The sequence below is a fragment of the Nicotiana attenuata genome, unplaced genomic scaffold (genome assembly GCF_001879085.1).
Source record: "Nicotiana attenuata strain UT unplaced genomic scaffold, NIATTr2, whole genome shotgun sequence".
Taxonomy (NCBI): Eukaryota; Viridiplantae; Streptophyta; class Magnoliopsida; order Solanales; family Solanaceae; genus Nicotiana; species Nicotiana attenuata.
This window is the reverse complement of record NW_017673853.1, coordinates 53,124-73,634: the sequence shown is the minus strand read 5'-3', so window position 1 is coordinate 73,634 and position 20,511 is coordinate 53,124. Positions and strand designations below refer to the sequence as shown.

General features: G+C 39.4%; 1 protein-coding gene across 1 annotated transcript; it reads right to left on the bottom strand.

Moving 5' to 3' along the window:
• Positions 1-11,431: 11,431 nt before the first annotated feature.
• LOC109217452 lies at positions 11,432-14,356 on the bottom strand. The gene is made up of 4 exons (XM_019381709.1): positions 13,739-14,356; positions 13,430-13,675; positions 13,170-13,309; positions 11,432-11,564 (listed from the first exon to the last, which is right to left on the bottom strand). Exons 1-4 carry the CDS (start codon positions 14,354-14,356, stop codon positions 11,432-11,434), a joined length of 1,137 nt encoding a protein of 378 aa, XP_019237254.1.
• Between the last annotated feature and the right edge of the window lie 6,155 nt (positions 14,357-20,511).

Genomic DNA, 20,511 nt, shown 5'->3' with positions numbered 1-20,511 from the left:
ATAGGCGCCAAAACGCTCCCGGGTTATCCAAAACCCGATCCGGGCATACGCCCAAGTCCGAAATCATCATACAAACCTGTTGGAACCTTCAGATTCTGATTCTAAGATCGTTTACTTAAAAATCCAATCTTAGTTCATTCTTTCAACTTTAAGCTTCTGAAATGAGAATTCTCTTTCCAAATCAGCTCTGAACTTCCCGGAACTTAATTCCGACCATGCGTACAAGTCATAACACCTGAAATGAAGCTGCTCATGGCCTCAGGCTGCTGAACGGAGCGCTAGAACTCAAAACGACCGGTCGGGTCGTTACATTCTCTCCCACTTAAACATACGTTCGTCCTCGAACGTGCTGAGAACTACACTGAAGTAGTCTTAAATCACTGGTTAACTTCCCATGCACCTTCCCGTGCTACCACAACTCAGTTGAGCACATTAGCTCGATCAATTTTGAAGACATTCTCTTTTATTCAAGCAGATACGCCTTAAAGCCCAATTCCAACACCCGAAATTCTCTGCCAAGCCTGTTTCCAACATAGGGTCACCATATTAATCACCACACGTTGTACCCAAACATAGCTGCATAACCTTGCTGAATTCATACCTAGCATCACTTTACTCACCGAACCACAATAACCTTTATCTGATCCATTTAGTCTAAATCCTACTAATCTGATGCTCCAATTGCACCACATGTCATACACAGGCCTTGCTCCAACCTTTACATTACCGCCACGACGGAAGGGATGTGCAGTAAGTCACAATCAACTGCCGAGTCACAATCCATTAGGTCTATACTCCTGACAAAACCTTTACCTCATTATGAACCCAATAATGGTCTTATCTTCATAACATACTTCATATAGTCGGATTGCGCTGATCCTAGATCAAGGGATCTTGTCCCATCCGATACAACTGCTCAGGCAACAAGCCACCCCAGGCATTACCGAAAGTCTTATATGATGCTACCATGTGCCAATAGGCTACCAATTCGAACGAGATACAAAAAGGGAAAAGAGCTCTGAAAAGGAAATCCAATTACCTCGCTCGCGAATCATACATGCGACGCGGGCTCACAGCTAATACGAGCTTTCCCNTTTTCCCAAATCTCATCACGCCCTTCATAGGCGACACTCGGAGCAATACCCGCTCACCAACCATAAATGCCACATCTCGAACCTTGCGGTCTGCATAACTCTTTTGCCTAGACTGAGCTGAATGAAGCCTATCCTGAATGATCTTGACCTTGTCCAAGGCCTCCTGAACTAAATCTGTACCCAACAACCGAGCCTCTCCTGGCTCAAACCATCCAACCGGAGACCAACACCGCCTACCATATAAAGCCTCATAAGGAGCCATCTGGATGCTCGACTGGTAGCTGTTGTTGTAGGCAAACTCCGCTAAAGGCAAGAACTGATTCCACGAACCTCCAACGTCAATAACACAAGCTCGAAGCATATACTCTAGAATCTGAATAGTCCGCTCGGACTGACCGTCCGTCTGGGGATGAAATGTTGTGCTCAAATCAACCCGTGTGCCCAACTCTTGCTGAACTACTCTCCAGAAGCGTGAGGTAAACTGCCTACCCCGGTCCGAAATGATAGATGCCGGCACACCATGAAGGCGAACAATCTCCCGGATATAAATCTCAGCTAATCTCTCAGAAGAGTAGGAGACTGCCACAGGAATGAAATGCGCTAATTTGGTCAGCCTATCAACAATAACCCATATCGCATCGAACTTCTTCCGAGTCAACGGAAGCCCAGTAACAAAATCCATAGTAATCCGCTCCCACTTCCACTCGGGAAGCTCAATCCTCTGAAATAAACCACCAGGCCTCTGATGCTCGTACTTAACCTGCTGACAATTCAAACAACGAGCCACATATGCTACGATATCCTTCTTCATTCTACGCCACCAATAATGCTGCCGCAAATCCTGATACATCTTCGCGGCGCCCGGATGAATAGAGTACCTGGAGCTATGGGCCTCCTCTAAAATCAACACTCGAATCCCATCCACATTGGGCACACAAACTCGCCCCAGCAACCTCAAAACTCCATTCGCATCTAAGGTAACCTACTTGGCACCTCCTCGCTGCACCATGTCTCTAAGGACACACAAATGTGGATCATCAAACTGCCGATCACGGATACGCTCCAATAATGAAGAACGAGCGACCGTGCAAGCTAACACATGACTGGGCTCAGAAACATCCAGTCTCACGAACTGATTGGCTAAAGCCTGAACATCCAAAGCAAGTGGCCTCTGACTGACCGGAATATAAGCGAGATTGCCCATACTGGCTGACTTCTTACTCAAAGCATCGACCACTACGTTGGCCTTCCCCGGATGATAAAGAATGGTGACATCATAATCCTTCAACAACTCCAACCACCTCCTTTGCCTCAAATTCAACTCCTTTTGCTTGAACCAGTACTGAAGACTCTTGTGATCAGTGAACACCTCACATGCCACGCCATACAAATAATGCCTCCAAATCTTCAATGCGTGAACAATGGCTGCCAACTCTAAATCATGCACTGGATAGTCCTTCTCATGAATCTTTAACTGCCTCGAAGCATAGGCAATGACCTTGCCATCCTGCATCAACACTGCTCCAAGCCCAACACGGGAAGCATCACAATAGACTGTATAGGGCCCTGAACCTGTGGGCAAAACGAACATCGGTGCCGTAGTCAGAGCTGTCTTGAGCTTCTGAAAGCTCGCCTCACACTCATCCGACCATCTGAACTGGACACCCTTCTGGGTCAATCTGGTCATCGGGGCTGCAATAGATGAAAATCCCTCTACGAACCGTCGGTAGTAGCCTGCCAACCCCAAGAAACTCCGAATCTCTGTAGCTGCTGCTGGTCTAGGCCAGTTCTTGACTGCCTCTATCTTCTTTGGGTCCACCTGAATACCTTCTGCTGATATAACATGACCCAAAATTGCAACTGAACCCAACTAGAATTCACACTTCGAGAACTTAGCATATAACTGACTATCCCTTAGAGTCTGAAGAACCACTCTAAGGTGCTGCTCGTGCTCCTTCTGGCTGCGGGAGTATATCAATATATCATCAATGAACACTATCACGAATTAATCCAAATAAGGCCTGAAGACTCGGTTCATCAAGTCCATGAAAGCTGCTGGGGCATTTGTCAACCCGAATGACATAACCAAGAACTCATAATGCCCACACCGAGTGCGAAAAGCTGTCTTAGGGATAACGGATGCCCTAATCCTCAACTGGTGGTAACCAGATCGCAAGTCAATCTTGGAAAATACCCTGGCACCCTGAAGCTGGTCGAACAAATCATCAATCCTCGGTAGTGGATACTTATTGTTGACTGTTACCTTGTTCAATTGCCGGGAATCAATACACATTCTCATTGACCCATCCTTCTTCTTGACAAATAACACCGGCGCACCCCAAGGAGAGACACTGGGTCTAATGAAACCCTTCTCAAGCAAATCCTGCAACTGTTCTTTTAACTCCTTCAACTCCGGCGGGGCCATACGATGTGGCAGAATGGAAATGGGCTGAGTGCCCGGAACCAGATCGATGCAGAAATCAATATCCCTATCGGGTGGCATACCCGGCAGGTCTGAAGGGAAAACATCAGGGAACTAACAAACAACGGGCACCGAATCGATAGAGGGAACCTCAACACTGGAATCCCGAACATAAGCTAGATAAGCCGAACACCCCTTCTCGACCATACGCCGAGCCTTCACATACGATATGACACTGCGGGTAGAATGACCTGGAGTCCCTCTCCACTCTAAACGAGGCATACCTGGTAAAACTAAGGTCACCGCATTGGCATGGCAGTCCAAAATAACATGGTAAGGTGATAACCAGTCCATCCTCAATATAATGTCGAAGTCAACCATGTCCAACAGCAACAAATCTACTCGGGTCTCAAGACCTCCAATCACCCCAATACAAGAACGATGGGCTCGATCGACCATAATAGAATCACCCACCGGTGCAGACATATAAACAGGAACATTCAATGAATCACTAGGCATGATCAGATACGGCGCAAAACAAAACCGAAGCTTCTCTACTACAAACAAGAACAGTACCTGCACCTCCACCTCTAATACCTTTACCTCCACCTCTCGCATCTCTACCTCCACCTCCAATACCTTTACCTCCACAAAGCCTCCGAAGACGTAGCTGATCTATCACCGGTCCGTTGCTGCTCGTCTGAAGAAGCGGTACATGACCTCGCCATTCACGAAAGGACAAGAGTAGAGGTTTCAATTTAGCACTGAGAAAACAAAATCGCACGACAGGAAAGAATAGAAGTGAAACTTTTTCCTAACTCTATAGCCTCTGAGGGATAAATACAGACGTCTCCGCACCGATCCCTCAGTCTCTACTAAGCTTGTCTGTGAACTGTGAGACCCATGTAACCTAGAGCTCTGATACCAACTTGTCACGATCCGAATTTCCCACCCTCGGGAGTCGTGATGGCGCCCACTAATGAGAGCTAGGCAAGCCAAATTTAATTACTTTTTCATTAATAACATAATTCCTTTTAACAATTATCGGCAATAATACAAAGCAATGAAATTAAATAATAAGCAGAAGTCTCAATATTATAGAAAACTGAATAGAAATGCGGAAAATTTCAACCAAGGCCTCTACCCAAAACTGGTGTCTTAGTTTCACAGACGGTCTAAGAATACTACACATAAAGGTCTGAAAGAAATAAACACGACACCGTCTCCAGAATTACATGAAAGAAATAGGAATATAGATGAAAGGAGACGCCAGGGCCTGCGAACGCCTGCAAGGCTACCTCGGGTCTCACTGGACTGAAAGCCTGCTCCCACTCTATTACTGCTGCTATCTGAAGCCTGGGATCTGTGCAAAATAGCACAGAGTGTAGTATCAGCACAACCGACCCCATGTGCTGGTAGGTGCCTAGCCTAACCCCGGCGAAGTAGTGACGAGGCTAGGACCAGACCACCAAATAAACCTGTGCAGATATATATACAAGTACAACGGAGACATAGCAGGAAAATAACAATTTAAGCTGGGGAAGGGAGCATGCTTCAGGGGCAACAGTTAGAAATAGAATTTCAGGAATAATAAAGCGTACATCTACAATTTAACTTCTAGCAGTAAATGAAGAGATAAGGAAACTTTCATGTTCAACTCATCTTGTTGCAGGCGTGCAACCCGATCCCATTTCTCAATATCTCGTGGTAGGCGTACCACCCGCTCCCATTTCAATATCACTCGTGGTAGGCGTACCACCCGCTCCCATTTCAATATCACTTGTGGTAGGCGTACCACCCGCTCCCATTTCATTAAATCAACAGTTCCTCCAAAAGAAATTTTACTCTAACAACCATTTCATTAAATCAACAGTTCCTCCAAAAGAAATTTTACTCTAACAAACGCAACAATTAATACAAGTTCTTAAGACAACAAGTACACAAAATTTATGATTCACTAAGGATAATAAATAATGACAATTAGTAATTAATTATGGATTATAAGGAGCAAATAGGTAATTTAACATTTAGTATGCTAAATGTCAAGTAGCAATTAAATCACATAAACATGTAGCAATTATAGCATAATTTCAAAGCATAATGTTGAGCAAGGATACATCGAGCCAATAATAACAAGTAACACAATAAAGGAAAATGCCAACATAAAGAATCTCAGTAACAGGGGAATCAGACAATTAATGCACTAGAACCGACAACAACCAGAAAATCAATAAATAGAAGTAAAGGACAACATAGCTCAATTATCAGCAAAAAAAATCAGGAAAATCAAAGACAAGTGCACGGCATCACCCTTCGTGCTTTTACCCTCGTCCTCACCAAACAATTAGAATAACAAAATGTGCACGGCATCACCCTTCGTGTTTTTACTCTCTTTCCTCACATATAATCAATAGAATTGGCACGGAATGGTACATCGTGCGGCACGGCATCACCCTTCGTGCTTTACACTCTTTCCTCATAATAGCAAACAATGCACGGCATCACCCTTCATGCTTTACACTCTTCCTCACCCAAACAACAATCACAAACAAGGGCAAGGGAATAAATAAAATAATAATAGAAATCCCGGCAAGGGAACACAATAAAACAATTAAATCCCGGCAAGGGTACAACATCAATAATCTCAACGTCCCGGCAAGGGAAAATATTCAACAATCAACAACGTCCCGGCAAGGGAATGGGTCAATAACTCTTTCTCTTTCTTTCACTTTCATCACATAGTTCACATTATCATTCGAGCCGATGCTCCAAAGATTTACTTATCTCATATACCTTCACAATTTGTATTTCAACTCGAGCCAACGCTCCACGAAGTTTAAAGATCAAAATTCCTTTCACAAGCTCTTTAAAACATATAGAAGTCATCAATTAAGCATGGAAGGTATAACAAAATCCAAACTATTCGCAAAATAAGGACTCATGGTCATGCTAGACACCAATGTATAGATACTCGTTACCATGCCTATACATCGTACTCGACAATCAACAAGTAGCAAATAAGAGCCAACTCCTATTCTCTCAAGCTAGGGTTAGGCCAAACACTTACCTCGATGCCTTGAACTCAACTCAAGCCTCAACTATAGCTTTACCCCGTGATTCCACCTCCAATCCGCTCGAATCTAGTCACAAGTTACTCAATTGCTTTAATAAACACTAAATGAATCAATTTGAATGCATAAAAATGAATTTCCCAAAGTTTTCCCAAAAATTCCAAAATCACCCCCGGGCCCACTTGGTCAAAACCCGAGGTTCGAACCAAAACCCGGTTACCCATTCCCCCACGAACTCAAATATGTAATTTCTTTTGAAATCGGACCTCAAATTGAGGTCCAAATCCCAAATTTTTGAAAAACCTAGGTTCTACCCAAAACCCCCAATTTCACCCATGAAAATCTTTGATTTTAAGGAGAAAACATGTTAAATGATGTTAATGAATGAAAGAACTGAGTAGAAATTGACTTACAAATGATTTGGGATGAAACTTGTTCTTGAAAAATCGCCTAAGGAGTTGTATTTTGAAAGTGGGGTGAAAAATGGCCTAAAATTCGACTAAGTATGAAAATTGCTGAGCTGCAGATATGGGAATTGCGAACTGGGTTCGCAATTGCGAACCCTGCAGGCATGGAAAATGTGACATTACTGTTCGCATTTGCGAACTCAGGCCTATCAGGGGCCCTTCGCATTTGCGAATAAAGTCTCGCATTTGCGAATAAAGTCTCGCATTTGCGAGCCCTTGACCTTCGCATTTGCAAGGCATGGCTTCGCATTTGCGAGGCATGGATTCGCATTTGCGAACATTGGAAGACCTGGGCTGGTTTTGCATTTGCGAACCAGCCTTCGCATTTGCGTGAGCTGGACCTTCGCATTTGCGAATACTAGCTTCGCAAATGCGAAGCCTGCAGATCAAAGATACCAGATTTTTCAAAAATGCAAAAATGCAATCCGACACCTATCCAAAACTCACCTGAGCCCTCGGGGCTCCAAACCAAATATGCACACAACCTCAATAACATCCTAGGGACTTACTCATGCGATCAAATCGCCAAAATAACATCAAAACAACGAATCAAACCTCAAAATCACAAGTTTTTCCTCAAACCTCATAAACTTTCAAATTTAGAGTTTTAAGTCCGAAACACGTCAAACGACGTCCGATTTCAACCAAACTTTACAGAAAGCGCTTAAACCATATATAAGACTTGTACCGAGTGCCGGAACCAAAATACGGGCCCGATACCACAGTCTTTTAGTCAAATTTCATTTTTATTTTTCTTAATCATTTCCAGAAAATAATTTCACACAAAAATTCATTTCTCGGGCTTGGGACCTCGGAATTCGATTCCGGGCATACGCTCAAGTCCCATATTTTCCTACGGACCCTCCGGGACCGTCAAATTACGTGTCCGGGTCCGTTTACCCAAAATGTTGACCGAAGTCAAATTTATTCAATTTATATCAAAATTTAGCATTTTTCTCATAGAATTCATATTTAAGCTTTCTGGCTACGCGCCCGGACTGCACACGCAAATCGAGGCAACCCCAAATAAGGTTTTCAAGGCCTCAGAAGCACAGAATGAGTAAGGAAGCAAGTGATGACCCCTTTGGGTCATCACATAATAATACTGCAATAATATTATTTGTAAGCATACACACGAATTGGCTTGAGTCATGCTAGGCACTGTCCTAAGAAACTATTTCAGCAATGTGAAATGTTTCCCCAGGATTAAACAAGCCCATCTCTATTTATTTAGAGGATACAGGAATCAGCAAAATCAAATGTTACAAACCCAGCTATTTAAAGAGGAAACAAAGCAAAGTAGACTATAAATATTTTAAGGAGGAAGAAAAGGAACGAAAGAGGCAAAGTGAAAATTGTGCTGATACATGATGGCTATTTGAAGGCCTATTTATAGGCTAATTGAGGCTTAGGGCATGCCAAGTGTATGACACTTGTTTTGAACTTCCCATGCAAGTTGCCACATGTTTTGAACTTCCCATGCAAGTTGACACATGGTTGAACATTGTCCATTTTTGAAAAATATCACAACAAGGAATATACTTTATAATGTAATTGTAGTATATGAATTGGTGAAAGGTTATACACAGAAATCAGTGTCTTCCAAATGCATAATTAAAGTTGACATAAGAAAAGCATATGACTCGGTGGAATAGAGCTTTTCACTGCAGCTGCTTCTTGAGTTTGGTGTACCACACAGGCTGGTGAATTTGATCACGGAGAATATTAGTACAACGAGCTACTCATTATTAGTTAATGGAGGTCTGACACCTAACTTCTCAGCAAGAGAGGGACTCAGGCAAGGCGATTAAGTGTCACCTTACCTCTTTGTGCTAGTGATAGAGTATTTGAACAAGTCTTTGAAGAAACTGAAATAGAATCCTAACTTTAACTTACATCCCAAGTGCTTAAAATTGGACCTTATCTATATATGTTTTGCAAATGACTTTTACTGTGTTGTAGAGCTGATAGAATTTCTTTAATCTCATGCTGCAGCAATTTGAACACGTCTCTGCTACATCATGTCGCAAAGCTAACATGGAGAAAGGCTCATAATACGTTGTAGAGGTCTCTTCTGATTTTAAGGATTAGATACTGGAGGAGCTTCATTTCTCCCTTTGTCCTTCATTATTCAGATACTTGGGAGTCACATTGTCATCAAAGAAACTTATTGTATCCCAATGTATGCCTGGTGGAAAAGATGGTTTCTAGAGTTAGATGCTGGTCCTCTAAGTTTGTTTCTTATGCATGCAGTCTACAACTAACTAAAAGTATACTATTTGAGATACAAACCTACTGAAGAAATTTTATTTGGTGTGAGACTCTACCATTGTCAGTCGTATGAGGTCTTCACCGCCTGCAAGTGTATTTTGGGGCCCATGACTTTTTGTTGATTTCCCGTTCACTCTTTCTTCTCTCCTCATTGTAACCCCAAAATAATCTTTCTTCCTTCTTCCTTATTTTCATTTCATGAGGACACTTACTGCTCCCTGCCCCAAATCAATTCTCTTCCTCCCTTTATGTTTTCGTAATTCTTTTCCTCCTTTGCTAAATTCTGTTTCTACTTCTAGCACTTCAAACTGGTCTTTTTCCACTTTAGTTTTCTCATCAACAATTTTACTCACAAGTGACAAAATCACAAATGAAAGAGATGAAATCGAGCTCAGACGAGCTCCAATAGTGGAAGATCAGAACCCTAGCTAAGAGAGAAGAAAGAGCTAAGAAGCTTCGAGAAATCTATGAAGCATAACTGGGAAAAATGTAAATGAATATTCCATCTTACAAAAATGTCCAAACACTCTATATATACACGTGACTCTCTCACTCACTCACTTGACAGCTGTCTACTAACTCTAATAACAACACCACTAACTAATAACAACTAACAACTACTAATAATACTAACTAACTGGAAAAGAACTAAGAGGAAAAGAAGAAAAGAATAAATACAAGAGATAAATGTATAACTAATCTCAATACCCCCCCTCAAGTTGGAAGGGAGGAATGTACTGCCAACTTACTAAGTAGGTCTGAATGTTTTATTCCAGTTATGGACTTAGTGAAAATGTCTGCGAGTTGGTCGTTGGTAGATACATGATGTAAAGAAATTAGTCCCTCTTGCAGCTTGTTTCTGACAAAGTGGCAGTCCACTTCTATGTGTTTTGTGCGTTCACGAAACACTGGATTTCTGGCTATTTGCAAGGCAACTTGACTGTCAGAAAACACTAGAATGGGAAGATTCATGGGTACAGTTAACTCTTCAAGAAGTGTAACCAGCCAAACTAGTTCACCCACAACTTGTCTAGCTGCTCTATACTCTGCTTCAACTAAAGATAAAGATATGGTGGATTGTTTCTTTGATTTCCAACTAATAAGACTGTTTCCAAGCAGCACAATGTAGCCACTGACTGACCTTCTAGTCTCAGGGCATGCTTCCCAATCTGAGTCACAAAAGGCTCTTATTCCAAAGTCCTTGCTGTTGGAAAAGAATATCCCCAGGCTTGGATCACCCTTCAAATATCTCAGACATGATATGCAACTTTCAAATGGGCTTCTCTAGGTGACTGCATGTATTGGCTAAGATGCTGGACACTGTAGGATATATCAAGCCTTGTATTTGTCAAGAAATTCAGCTTCCCTGCCAGTTTTTTGTAATTGGAAGGGTCAATCAACAATGGACTCTCATCTGCCTTCAACTTTGTAGAAGGATCAAGGGGTGATGTTAGGCTGGAATATTGAGGACACTCAAACTCTTTCAGCAGATCCATAGTAAACTTTCTTCGGGATATCAGCACTCCATCTTCCTTGTATAGCACTTCCATTCCTAAGAAGTAGTGTAACCTTCCTAAATCTTTTATCTTGAAAGTTTCATGCAGGAAGCTCTTCAAAGAATCAATCTCTTCCTGGTGAGTCCCTTTTACAATAACTTTATCTAGATATACAGCCACAAACACCACTAAAGGTCCCTTCTTTTTGTGAAATAATGAGTAGTCCAACAGTGAGTGTGTGTATCCTTTGGAACATAAAGCTGCAGTCAATTTCTCATACCAATGGCCTGCTTGCTTGCTTGAGTCCATATAGAGACTTATTCAACTTGCATACTAAACCTGGCTTGTCTACTACTAGGCCCTGAGGCACCTCCATGTATACTTCCTCATGTAGAGCTCCATGAAAGAAGGCATTGTTTACATCTAATTGAAACATCTGCCAACCCTTCTTTACAGCAGTTCCTATTAGTGCTCTCACAGTTGTCATTTTTACAACAGGTGAGAATGTTTATGTGTAATCTATCCTTGCTTTCTGTGTGTATGCCTTTACCACTAATCTAGCCTTAAACCCCTCAACACTACTATCAGACTTGTATTTTATTTTATATACTCACTTACACCCTACTGCACTCTTACCAACTGGCAATGGTACATGACTCCATGTATTGTTAGCAATCAAAGCCTCAAACTCTTGATTCATGGCTGACTGCCATGCAGGGCTTACAACTGCCTCTTCAAATGAACTAGGTTCACATTCATGTAAAAAAAATTCTTACCAATTGCTGACTAACAGAACATAACACATTAAGAGAGATATACTGTGCATTGGGTACATAAGTGGCAAAAGAAAGAGAAGAGTTACTGTCATTTGAGAAATTAGTCTGTGGAGAAGATTGATGTTGTGGGTCATGTAACTTAGGAAGAGAGTAGTTATAGTCTTTTAGGTATGTGGGAATTTTGTGTGTTCTAGAAGGTCTAATTTGTGTAGGGCCTAAATGAAGTTCTTGTTGGCCTGCATTGCTTGGAATATCTGTATTGGATGAAGATTCTTGGTATTCATTGTTAGGTGACAAGTGTTCACTGTGGTTGAACTCTGTGAACTGTGTCCTGTTAGAGCTGGACTATGGTGAAAACTGCATATGTGAAGGTTCAGGTGACACTGTATTGTTATATTGGCTTGATGGGTTTGAACCTGTTTCTATGGGAGGAAAGAAATCAGATGCTAAGTCTGTATTGACTTGAGGGAATGAAGGAAAAACTTTGTTTGACTTAGAAAGCAAGGTGACAGGAAAGACATCCTCATGGAAGACTACATTTCTTGAAATATGGATCCTCTTTGTGACTAGGTTTAACACCTCGTAGCCCTTTGTCCCAAAGGGGTACCCCACAAACACATGAGGCAAAGTTCTAGCCTCAAACTTGTCCCTATGAGTCTTTAAGTGTGGTAGGGAAACATTGGCAACCAAAACTCTTGAGATGTGAATAGGAGGGATTTTTCTTATAGAGTAGTTCAAGAGGACATTTGCCTTTGAGAGAAGAAGAAGGTAATCTATTTATTATGTAGGTGGAGGTAAGAATCCACTCTCCCCAATATTGTATGGGTAGTTTTGATTGATACAGCAATGCTCTTGCTGTTTCTAGCAAATACTTATGTTTTCTCTCCACTACCCCATTTTGTTGGGGTGTGTATGGACAGGTTATTTGGTGAGTAACTCCCCAAGATTTAAAGAAAGAGGTAGCTTCTAAATTGATAAACTCAGTCCCATTATCTGTTCTTATAGTTTTGACAGAGGTGTTAAACTGAGTTTTCACCATAGCAAAGAAAGCTTTTATGGTTTGTAGAGCATTGCTTTTGCAGCTCAACAGATGTGTCCATGTACACCTACTGTAATCATCTATAAAGGTGATGAATTACTTGTGTCTATCATGAGCTGTAATGTGATATGGTCCCCACAAATCAACATGTAATATTTCAAAGATTTTGGTTGTAAGAGTGGTTCTTTCTGGGAAAGGTAGTCTGCTTTGTCTGGACATTGGACATATAGGGCAAAGAAAAGGTTGTGTAGGTGTAAACTTGACAGGTATCTCATTGATTCCCTTCATCTTGGCAAAGGGGACATGTCCTAGTCTATTGTGCCACAAAATTCAACCATGTTTCCATTAGATGCAGATGTGAAAGTAGAGACAGAGGTAGATGTATTTGACAAAGAAATATTTTCTTTACTACTTAAGGGTGAAATATTAACACTGGAGTATTTATGTGAATCAACACACCTCTTATTACAAGCATGATATGAAACAGGCAAACTAGATGCAACGGGAGGAACAAGATATGAATGAGGGTGTACATTATTCTTATCAGGTATATAGATGAAACTTGAGTAGGAATTTGAGTAGGGATTGCAACATTCTTGCAGAGTTCTGAAATTTGATAGTATAGGCCATCAGAAGCCTTACCAATCTCCAGAGTCCTCTTCAGTGAAGGGGCCTGCAGAAGAATACATGAAAATTTGGTAAAGATATTAAGTTGAATTTGAAACTGGGTACAAAAAGAACTCTTTTGAGGGGTGAATTTAGGACTCAAAACCACATCACCTACTAGTGTCACCTTCACTTTATATCCATCAGGCAGTGTAACTAGAAAAGGACAAACTAAGGTTTTGATATTACTTAGAATGGATTTGTTGTATGTCATGTGATTTGTGGCCCCGGAATCAAGTATCCAAGAGTCAGCATTTGGTTTAAAACATTCATATGAATGAACACTAGAATCAAGAGAAGTAGAGCAAGCTGAAATACCTGCAAAATTTACTGCTCCAGCCTTCATCTCAGAACTGTCTTCTGCACTTCCAGTCTGAAAGTTTTCTAGAATGCTGATTAGTTAATTATACTGCTCTTTGGTAAAGTTTTTCATCACTCGTCCTTCTTCTTTAGTCTGTGGCCTTTCCCCATCTCCTATGCCAGCAACCTTGTCACCATAATCTCCAAACACATTTGCAGCTACTCGTTTTCCCTTATTGAACTTAGAGTCTTGTGGGTAACCATGGAGCTTGTAGCACCTATCATTGGTGTGCCCTGGCTTCTTGCAATAGTCACAGACTGGACGTGGTCTATTTGTAGGATAATTTCCCCTGAAGCTATTGCCCTCAGTCCCACTTGACTGGTTGTAGTTTGTGTAGGAGCTCCCTCCAGATCCATTTCCTTGTTGACTATAACTGGTTCTGAAGTTGTTGTTTGCTGCCCTGTTCACACTCAAAGCACTAGAGTCAATCATCAATTGATTATTTGGTTTCATCTCCCTTTGTTTCTCCTCTTGGATGAGAATCGCAAATGCTTGTGCTAAGGAAGGTAAGGGGTTCATCATCAGAATGCTTCCCCTGACAGCAGTGTAAACTTCATTTAATCCCATTAGAAACTGAATTAACCTCCTGTCCTGCTCAGCCTTGTGCCTGCTCGCCTTGGCACCACATGTACACTGGCATTTGCATTGAGCATGGGTATTCAAGGTATTCAACTCTTCCCACAGCTTCTTCATCTTAGTATAGTATCCAGTAATGTCGAGTGTTCCTTGACTCAAATCATTGATTTCTTTCTGCAATTGATATAGTTTTGATTGGTTTGATCATATCTGTCCTCCAACTATTGCCAAAGCTCTTTGGCATTGTTTACATACTGCAGGCTATCTGCTAGGTCCTTTAATAGAGAATTCAAAATCCATGAAGTCACTACATTATCACACAGTTCCCATTGCTCAAAAGTAGGATCCTTTGAGTCTGGTTTCCCACACTTACCATTTATGAAACCTACTTTGTTTTTCATAGAAAGAGCTCTAAGTACTCGTCGCCTCCATGACCTGTACCCCGATCCATCAAAGGCTACTGGTACAAGCATGGAACCTGCGTTTTCGGATGGATGCATGTAAAACGGATTAGTTGAATCAAGTAGCAGATTAGTGGAATCCGATGTGTTTTCCTCAATCGCCATGATTTTAATCGATGAGTATACGCAGATGAAGCTCAATCACTTGATTTCTATGTCGATCTCAACTTTAGGGCTGACCTCAGACCTCAAAATGAAACAACGCTGAACATTGATTTTTCTGGACTAAAAATGAAATTGAGCTAGAGATTAGGACCCCCGCTCTGATACCATGACAAAATCACAAATGAAAGAGATGAAATCGAGCTCAGACGAGCTCCAATGGTGGAAGATCAGAACCTTAGTTAAAAGAGAAGAAAGAGATAAGAAGCTTCGAGAAATCTATGAAGCATAATTGGGAAAAATGTAAATGAATAGTCCATCTTACAAAAATATCCAAGCACTCTATATATACACGTGACTCTCTCACTCACTCACTTGATAGCTGTCTACTAACTCTAATAACAACGCCACTAACTAATAACAACTAACAGCTACTAATAATACTAACTAACTGGAAAAGAACTAAGAGGAAAAGAAGAAAAGAATAAATATAAGAGATAAATGTATAACTAATCTCAATATCAAGCCCTCGTAGTTTGTTTTCTGATAAAACCTTCATCTTTGACATTACAAAATACCAAATATACATAAATAGATCACTTAAACTCTCAATTAATTTATTTTGGCTTTGTTTTTTTGGAGCGGATCAAAATATGGACAGCTCAAAAAACATATTCAATACTCCATCCATTTTAATTTATGTGAACCTGTTTGATTGGGCACGGAGTTTAAGAAAAAATTAAGACTTTTAAAATTTGTGGTCCTAAACAAGTTAAAAAGGGGTCCAGATTATTTGTGTGGTAATAAAAAATTCTCACTAAGAGTGGAATTGGAAGTTTAAGCTAAATTGTTTTCAAATTTAGAAAAGGATCATTCTTTTTGGAACGGACCAAAACGGAAATAGGTTCACAAAAAGTGAAACGGAGGAGTACTTTTTAAACCTGATTAAGACACACCTTAGGTCAATAATTTTCAACCATAAAAAAGGGGGACCTAAAGGTCGTACTTGATCAACACGGTCGAATACACCAAACATTTTGTGTTAATGCATTGCCGAAATAGAACTAAGAGTAAAAATTAGAAATTGAGAACCTTTTTAGTTTTTTCCCTTAAATAACATAAACATTGTTAGAGACAAAGGGTAGAAAAGAAAGAACCAAAAAAGGAACAATAAAGCAGGAGGTAAGATAGAAACTCAGAGACGGAGACTAAGAGGAAGAAAAATTTAACAAAAATGAAGGAAAAAAAGAAGATGTGATGGAAAGAACGAGAGAAGAAGATGATCCGGAAGAGGAGAGAAAGAGATTTGCCAAGTGGGACCTTTGCAAAATACTTGTCAAGCATAGAATATGCCCTTAGGGTATGTTTGGACAGCCACCTGATAATTGGAATTGGTGTAATTACTAGGGTAGTAATTACACAACCTAGTAATTACATAGTTATGTAATTACGACGACCTGTTTGTTTATCATAGTGTAATTACAGTGTAATTACAAGTTTACTGTTTGGTTGCACAAATGTAATTACATAGTCAAATTAAATTTTAAATGAAGTAATTATCAAAATTTAAAAGTTAATATAATAAATATATGCCTATAAATTTTATAAGTATAAATGATAATATATTTGGTATTTAAGATATATATTTTTTCGTGAATATGCATTAATTAGTAATCATATATTTATAACTAATATTGTATAAGTAATTTATATATATATTTCAAATTAATAATATTTAGTTTAGATACTTACATAAACTAAAAACATACGTTTTGTAAGAACATCATGGAATTTATGTTTGGTAAAATAAATTAATATTTATAAATATAATATCATAANAAATCCAAAAAATATGTCAAATTCCAACATAATAATAGTAAGTTCCACTACAACTTAAGATTAGGAAACACAATAAGTTTATAACCACATTCAACAACGAAATTTCACTTTAATTGCATCACTCATTGTATGCCAAGTTTGTTAATGACTCATTATTTCTAATATTAGGAGGTGTAGTTTTAAAAAGTAGAATAATAAAATAAATAAAAAATAAAATATAAGCAATTACACGGAATCACAAGAAGTAAAGGTAGAGGAATAAAAGATAAATAATGTACAAAGAAAAATATATTTTAAAATTTTAAAAGAAATTAAAAGGTAAAAATAAAATTTAAAAAGTAAAATAATTGAAATAAAAAGTTATAAAGAAGATAAATTAAAATAAAAAATAAAAAAGCAAGAAACTAAAAAGCAACCTTGTAATTACATAGTGTAATTACCACCAATTCTCACCTCCCCTTGAGAATTGGAGAGTGTAATTACACCCCACCAATTTTACACCCAATTACATACTGACCAAGTAATTACTTTTCCAAACAAACATGCCAAACTGTGTAATTACACCCAATTACACTCAAATCCAATTTCTATGTGGCTTTCCAAACATGCTCTTACATAACTTTTGTTGGTTGAGTCTCACATTAAATAAAATTTCTCAACCTACTGGGCTCAAATTTTCTTTCTTCCTAATAACGTTATTAAATTGGTAGAAGAAATATGCAGAAACTTTCTATAGAATGGTGAAAAAAGGAACCCTATTACATGGGATACACTCTGTTGAGTCCGGAACCAAAATATGGTTCTTTTATTCTAAAAGAACAAAAATGTGTGAAAAAAAATATAGTGACCAAAATATGTATAACGTCTTTTTAAAAGACGTTATACCTTAATGGACGTTTGGACAGTTAAGTATAGAGTCCTTTAAAAAGACACTATATATATAACGTCTTTCACTAAGACAATATATATATATATATATATATATATATATATATATATATATATTATGTGGGCCCATAAATAATTCTTCTGGGCATAACTGACATAATAATAATTCAACTGGGCATAGCGTCTTAAGCTAAGACGCTATACCTCAAATAATTGAACCCCCTGACTGATTTTTGCCTTATTTAAGGATTTTAAGGATTTTGTATTCTCAAGTCTTGTGAAATTTTTCTTTGTCAAGTTGTTTTGTATTTTGTCATAATGTCTGAAGAGTGAAGAATTAGGGTTTCATTATATTGGGGGAGGGAGGGGGGTTGAGGTTGTGGTGACGAATAACTCAGTAAGCTATAGTTTATCTCCACAGTCTCATGTTAAGTTGTCACTTACAATAGAGTATGATACATTGGTATCCTTGCTATGTAAAAAAATGAGTGTGAGCAAATGTTCGGTGAATCTTAAAATAACCGGAAGATATCTGTATTCTGTGACTCCGCAAGGGGTTGCTTGTTATGATGAGTTTAACATCGAAGACGATGAAACTCTGAGAGATTTTTTGAGGACTCCGGATGAATACCGGGAATTTATTGTGATAAAACTGTTGGAAATGTACGTCAAGGCTGAAGACGTTCGCAATAATGAGGTTGCGCAAAGTAGGGAAATCCCTCAATCATCGGGTGGTTATTTTGGAGCAGTTTTAGCCGAACAGGTTCCAGCTGAAAGATTTTGGCCGGATCTAAACTTATCTCAACGGGCGAATGAGGAGCGAGGAAATAATTTCTCCCCTAGTATACAAAATCAACAAGTCGAGTGGTAAACTTCAATTTTCCTTTGTGTTACGATGTATATTTTTGTGTATTGTATTTGTATTAAATATTCCACAGGGGGTACCAACCAAATATGAATTTTACAAGTTATGAACAAACGACCAGTTGGAATATGCCTAGTTTTGATGGTTTTGTGCATTGCCGGTTGGTAATATCCATAGACGACACTAATGTCTATGGAAAGTATGATATTAAGTGTTTGATCGCCGTTGCAGTAGATTGTTCCCCTAGCTTTTGCTATATGTGCCAATGAAAGCCAAGAGATGTGGACGCTATTTTTGAACCACTTGAATGAGCACGTTGTCAAACAACGTAAAGGTATTTGTCTAATATCTGATTGGCATGGCGGTATTTTAAGTTCTGTACAACATTTGCATGCATAGCCGGAACCATATGCATACCACCGTTACTGTGTGAGGAACATGAAGGCCAATTTCCAGAAGGCACATCCCAACAAGGACTTGCATGATTTAATGTGATTGGCTGCAAATGATCACCAAGAGTGTAAATTCAGGAGGCGCATGGAATCGATCAGGCAGGAAGACGAAAAAGCCTATCATTGGTTGATGCGACATGAGCTTGACAAGGGGACATTGCATGCGGATGGTGGCAGACGATGGGGAACCTTGACTACAAATGTGTCAGAGTCTTTCAACGGGTTAGTGAAGTCTGCACTTGGATTGCCTGTCACTGCCATCGTGCGGATATCATTCAAATAGATGGCGGAGAGGTTTGTTGAAAGGTCTAGAGGTGCATCGTCATTAGCAGAGAGGGGTGTTGAATTTATGCCAATATCAATAAAAAGATTTGAGAAATACAGGAGGCGAGCACATTGGCATTCATTTTTTATAGTATTGCAACGAGCGAAATATTTTTGAAGTTTGTACCACTATCCATCAAAATCGGGGGAATAATACACAAACCGTAAATGAAGCCAGAAGGTTGTGTTCTTGTGGGAAATGGTCCATCTATCACATGTCGTGCTCACATGCCATGAAGTGCTTTCAACATATAGGTTTCGTGGCAACCAGCTACGTTGATAAGGAATATAGTGTTGCTGCATACTTAAACACCTCTAGTGGACAGTTGCAGCCAGTGGGTGTTGAGCATTATTGGCCACCGGAATCATTTAAAATGGTGTGTAACAAGGAGTATTTGCGTAAGCTACAAGTGCAAAAAAGAATGCGTATATGGAACCAAATAGATGTTGGGGATACCGTTTATGCACGTAAATGTGGCATATGCTCGCAAATAGGACACGATCGTCGTAAATGTCTTTCAGCTGGTTTGGATGGCGGTGGTAATCCAGCTCCTGGTGAAAGTTCATCTAATGTGCCCAACTATCAAGGATACACGTAGTGTTTTGTTTCCGTAATGTGGTTGTAATAAGTGTATGTACTTGTTTATCTTGTAGAATGTATGAAATAAAATTATGTTTCCATTGCTGTTAAATCTTTTTGATATTTAACATTAATACTTCAGTACAACAATCTAACATAAACCCATTTAAACAAAACAACCTTCAAAATAATCTTTTTGATATTTAACATTAATACACGTAGTGACATTTTTTAATGGATGTTGTAATGTTTAATCAAAAGGTCTTTGAAATACAATGACTTGGTTAAGTTTAAGAAGCTTTCTTATACCCGAAATAATTATTATCACGCGAAGAATAGTGCGGTTAAATACCATGTTATGTGTATTGTCTTGTCGACCTGAAAAAGCTGTTGTTCTGGAAAAGCTGTCTTCTGGAAAAGCATTATTGTACCGTAAAGAATCATTAGCATGCAAAGCATAACGCGGTTACATACCACGTTATGTGTATTGTCTTGTCAACCTGATAAAGCTGCCATTCTGGAAAAGCTGTCTTCTAGAAAAGATGTATTGTACCATAAAGAATCATTAGCACGCGAAGCATAGCACGGTTAAATACCACGTTATGTGTTTTTTTCTTGCCTATAAATGACTAGAGCATTTTAGTTATTATTTGCGCTTAACCAAAACATATAGCAAAACATTCCATAAATTTTATATTTTTCTTACATTGACAAATGTCTAGACGCAATGACTAACCAAGGTGCTATTGTGGCAAACGTGC

What these genes read in the sequence shown, in the direction of transcription:
- LOC109217452 (XM_019381709.1), bottom strand. Translation starts at nt 14,356, where the DNA reads ATGAAGAAGCTGTGGGAAGAGTTGAATACCTTGAATACCCATGCTCAA. An exon ending in AGACTAAAGAAGAAGGACGA is followed by an intron (nt 13,676 to 13,738) that starts GTGATGAAAAAC and finishes GAAAACTTTCAG; the next exon opens with ACTGGAAGTGCAGAAGACAG. An exon ending in CTGATGGATATAAAGTGAAG is followed by an intron (nt 13,310 to 13,429) that starts GTGACACTAGTA and finishes ATTCTTCTGCAG; the next exon opens with GCCCCTTCACTGAAGAGGAC.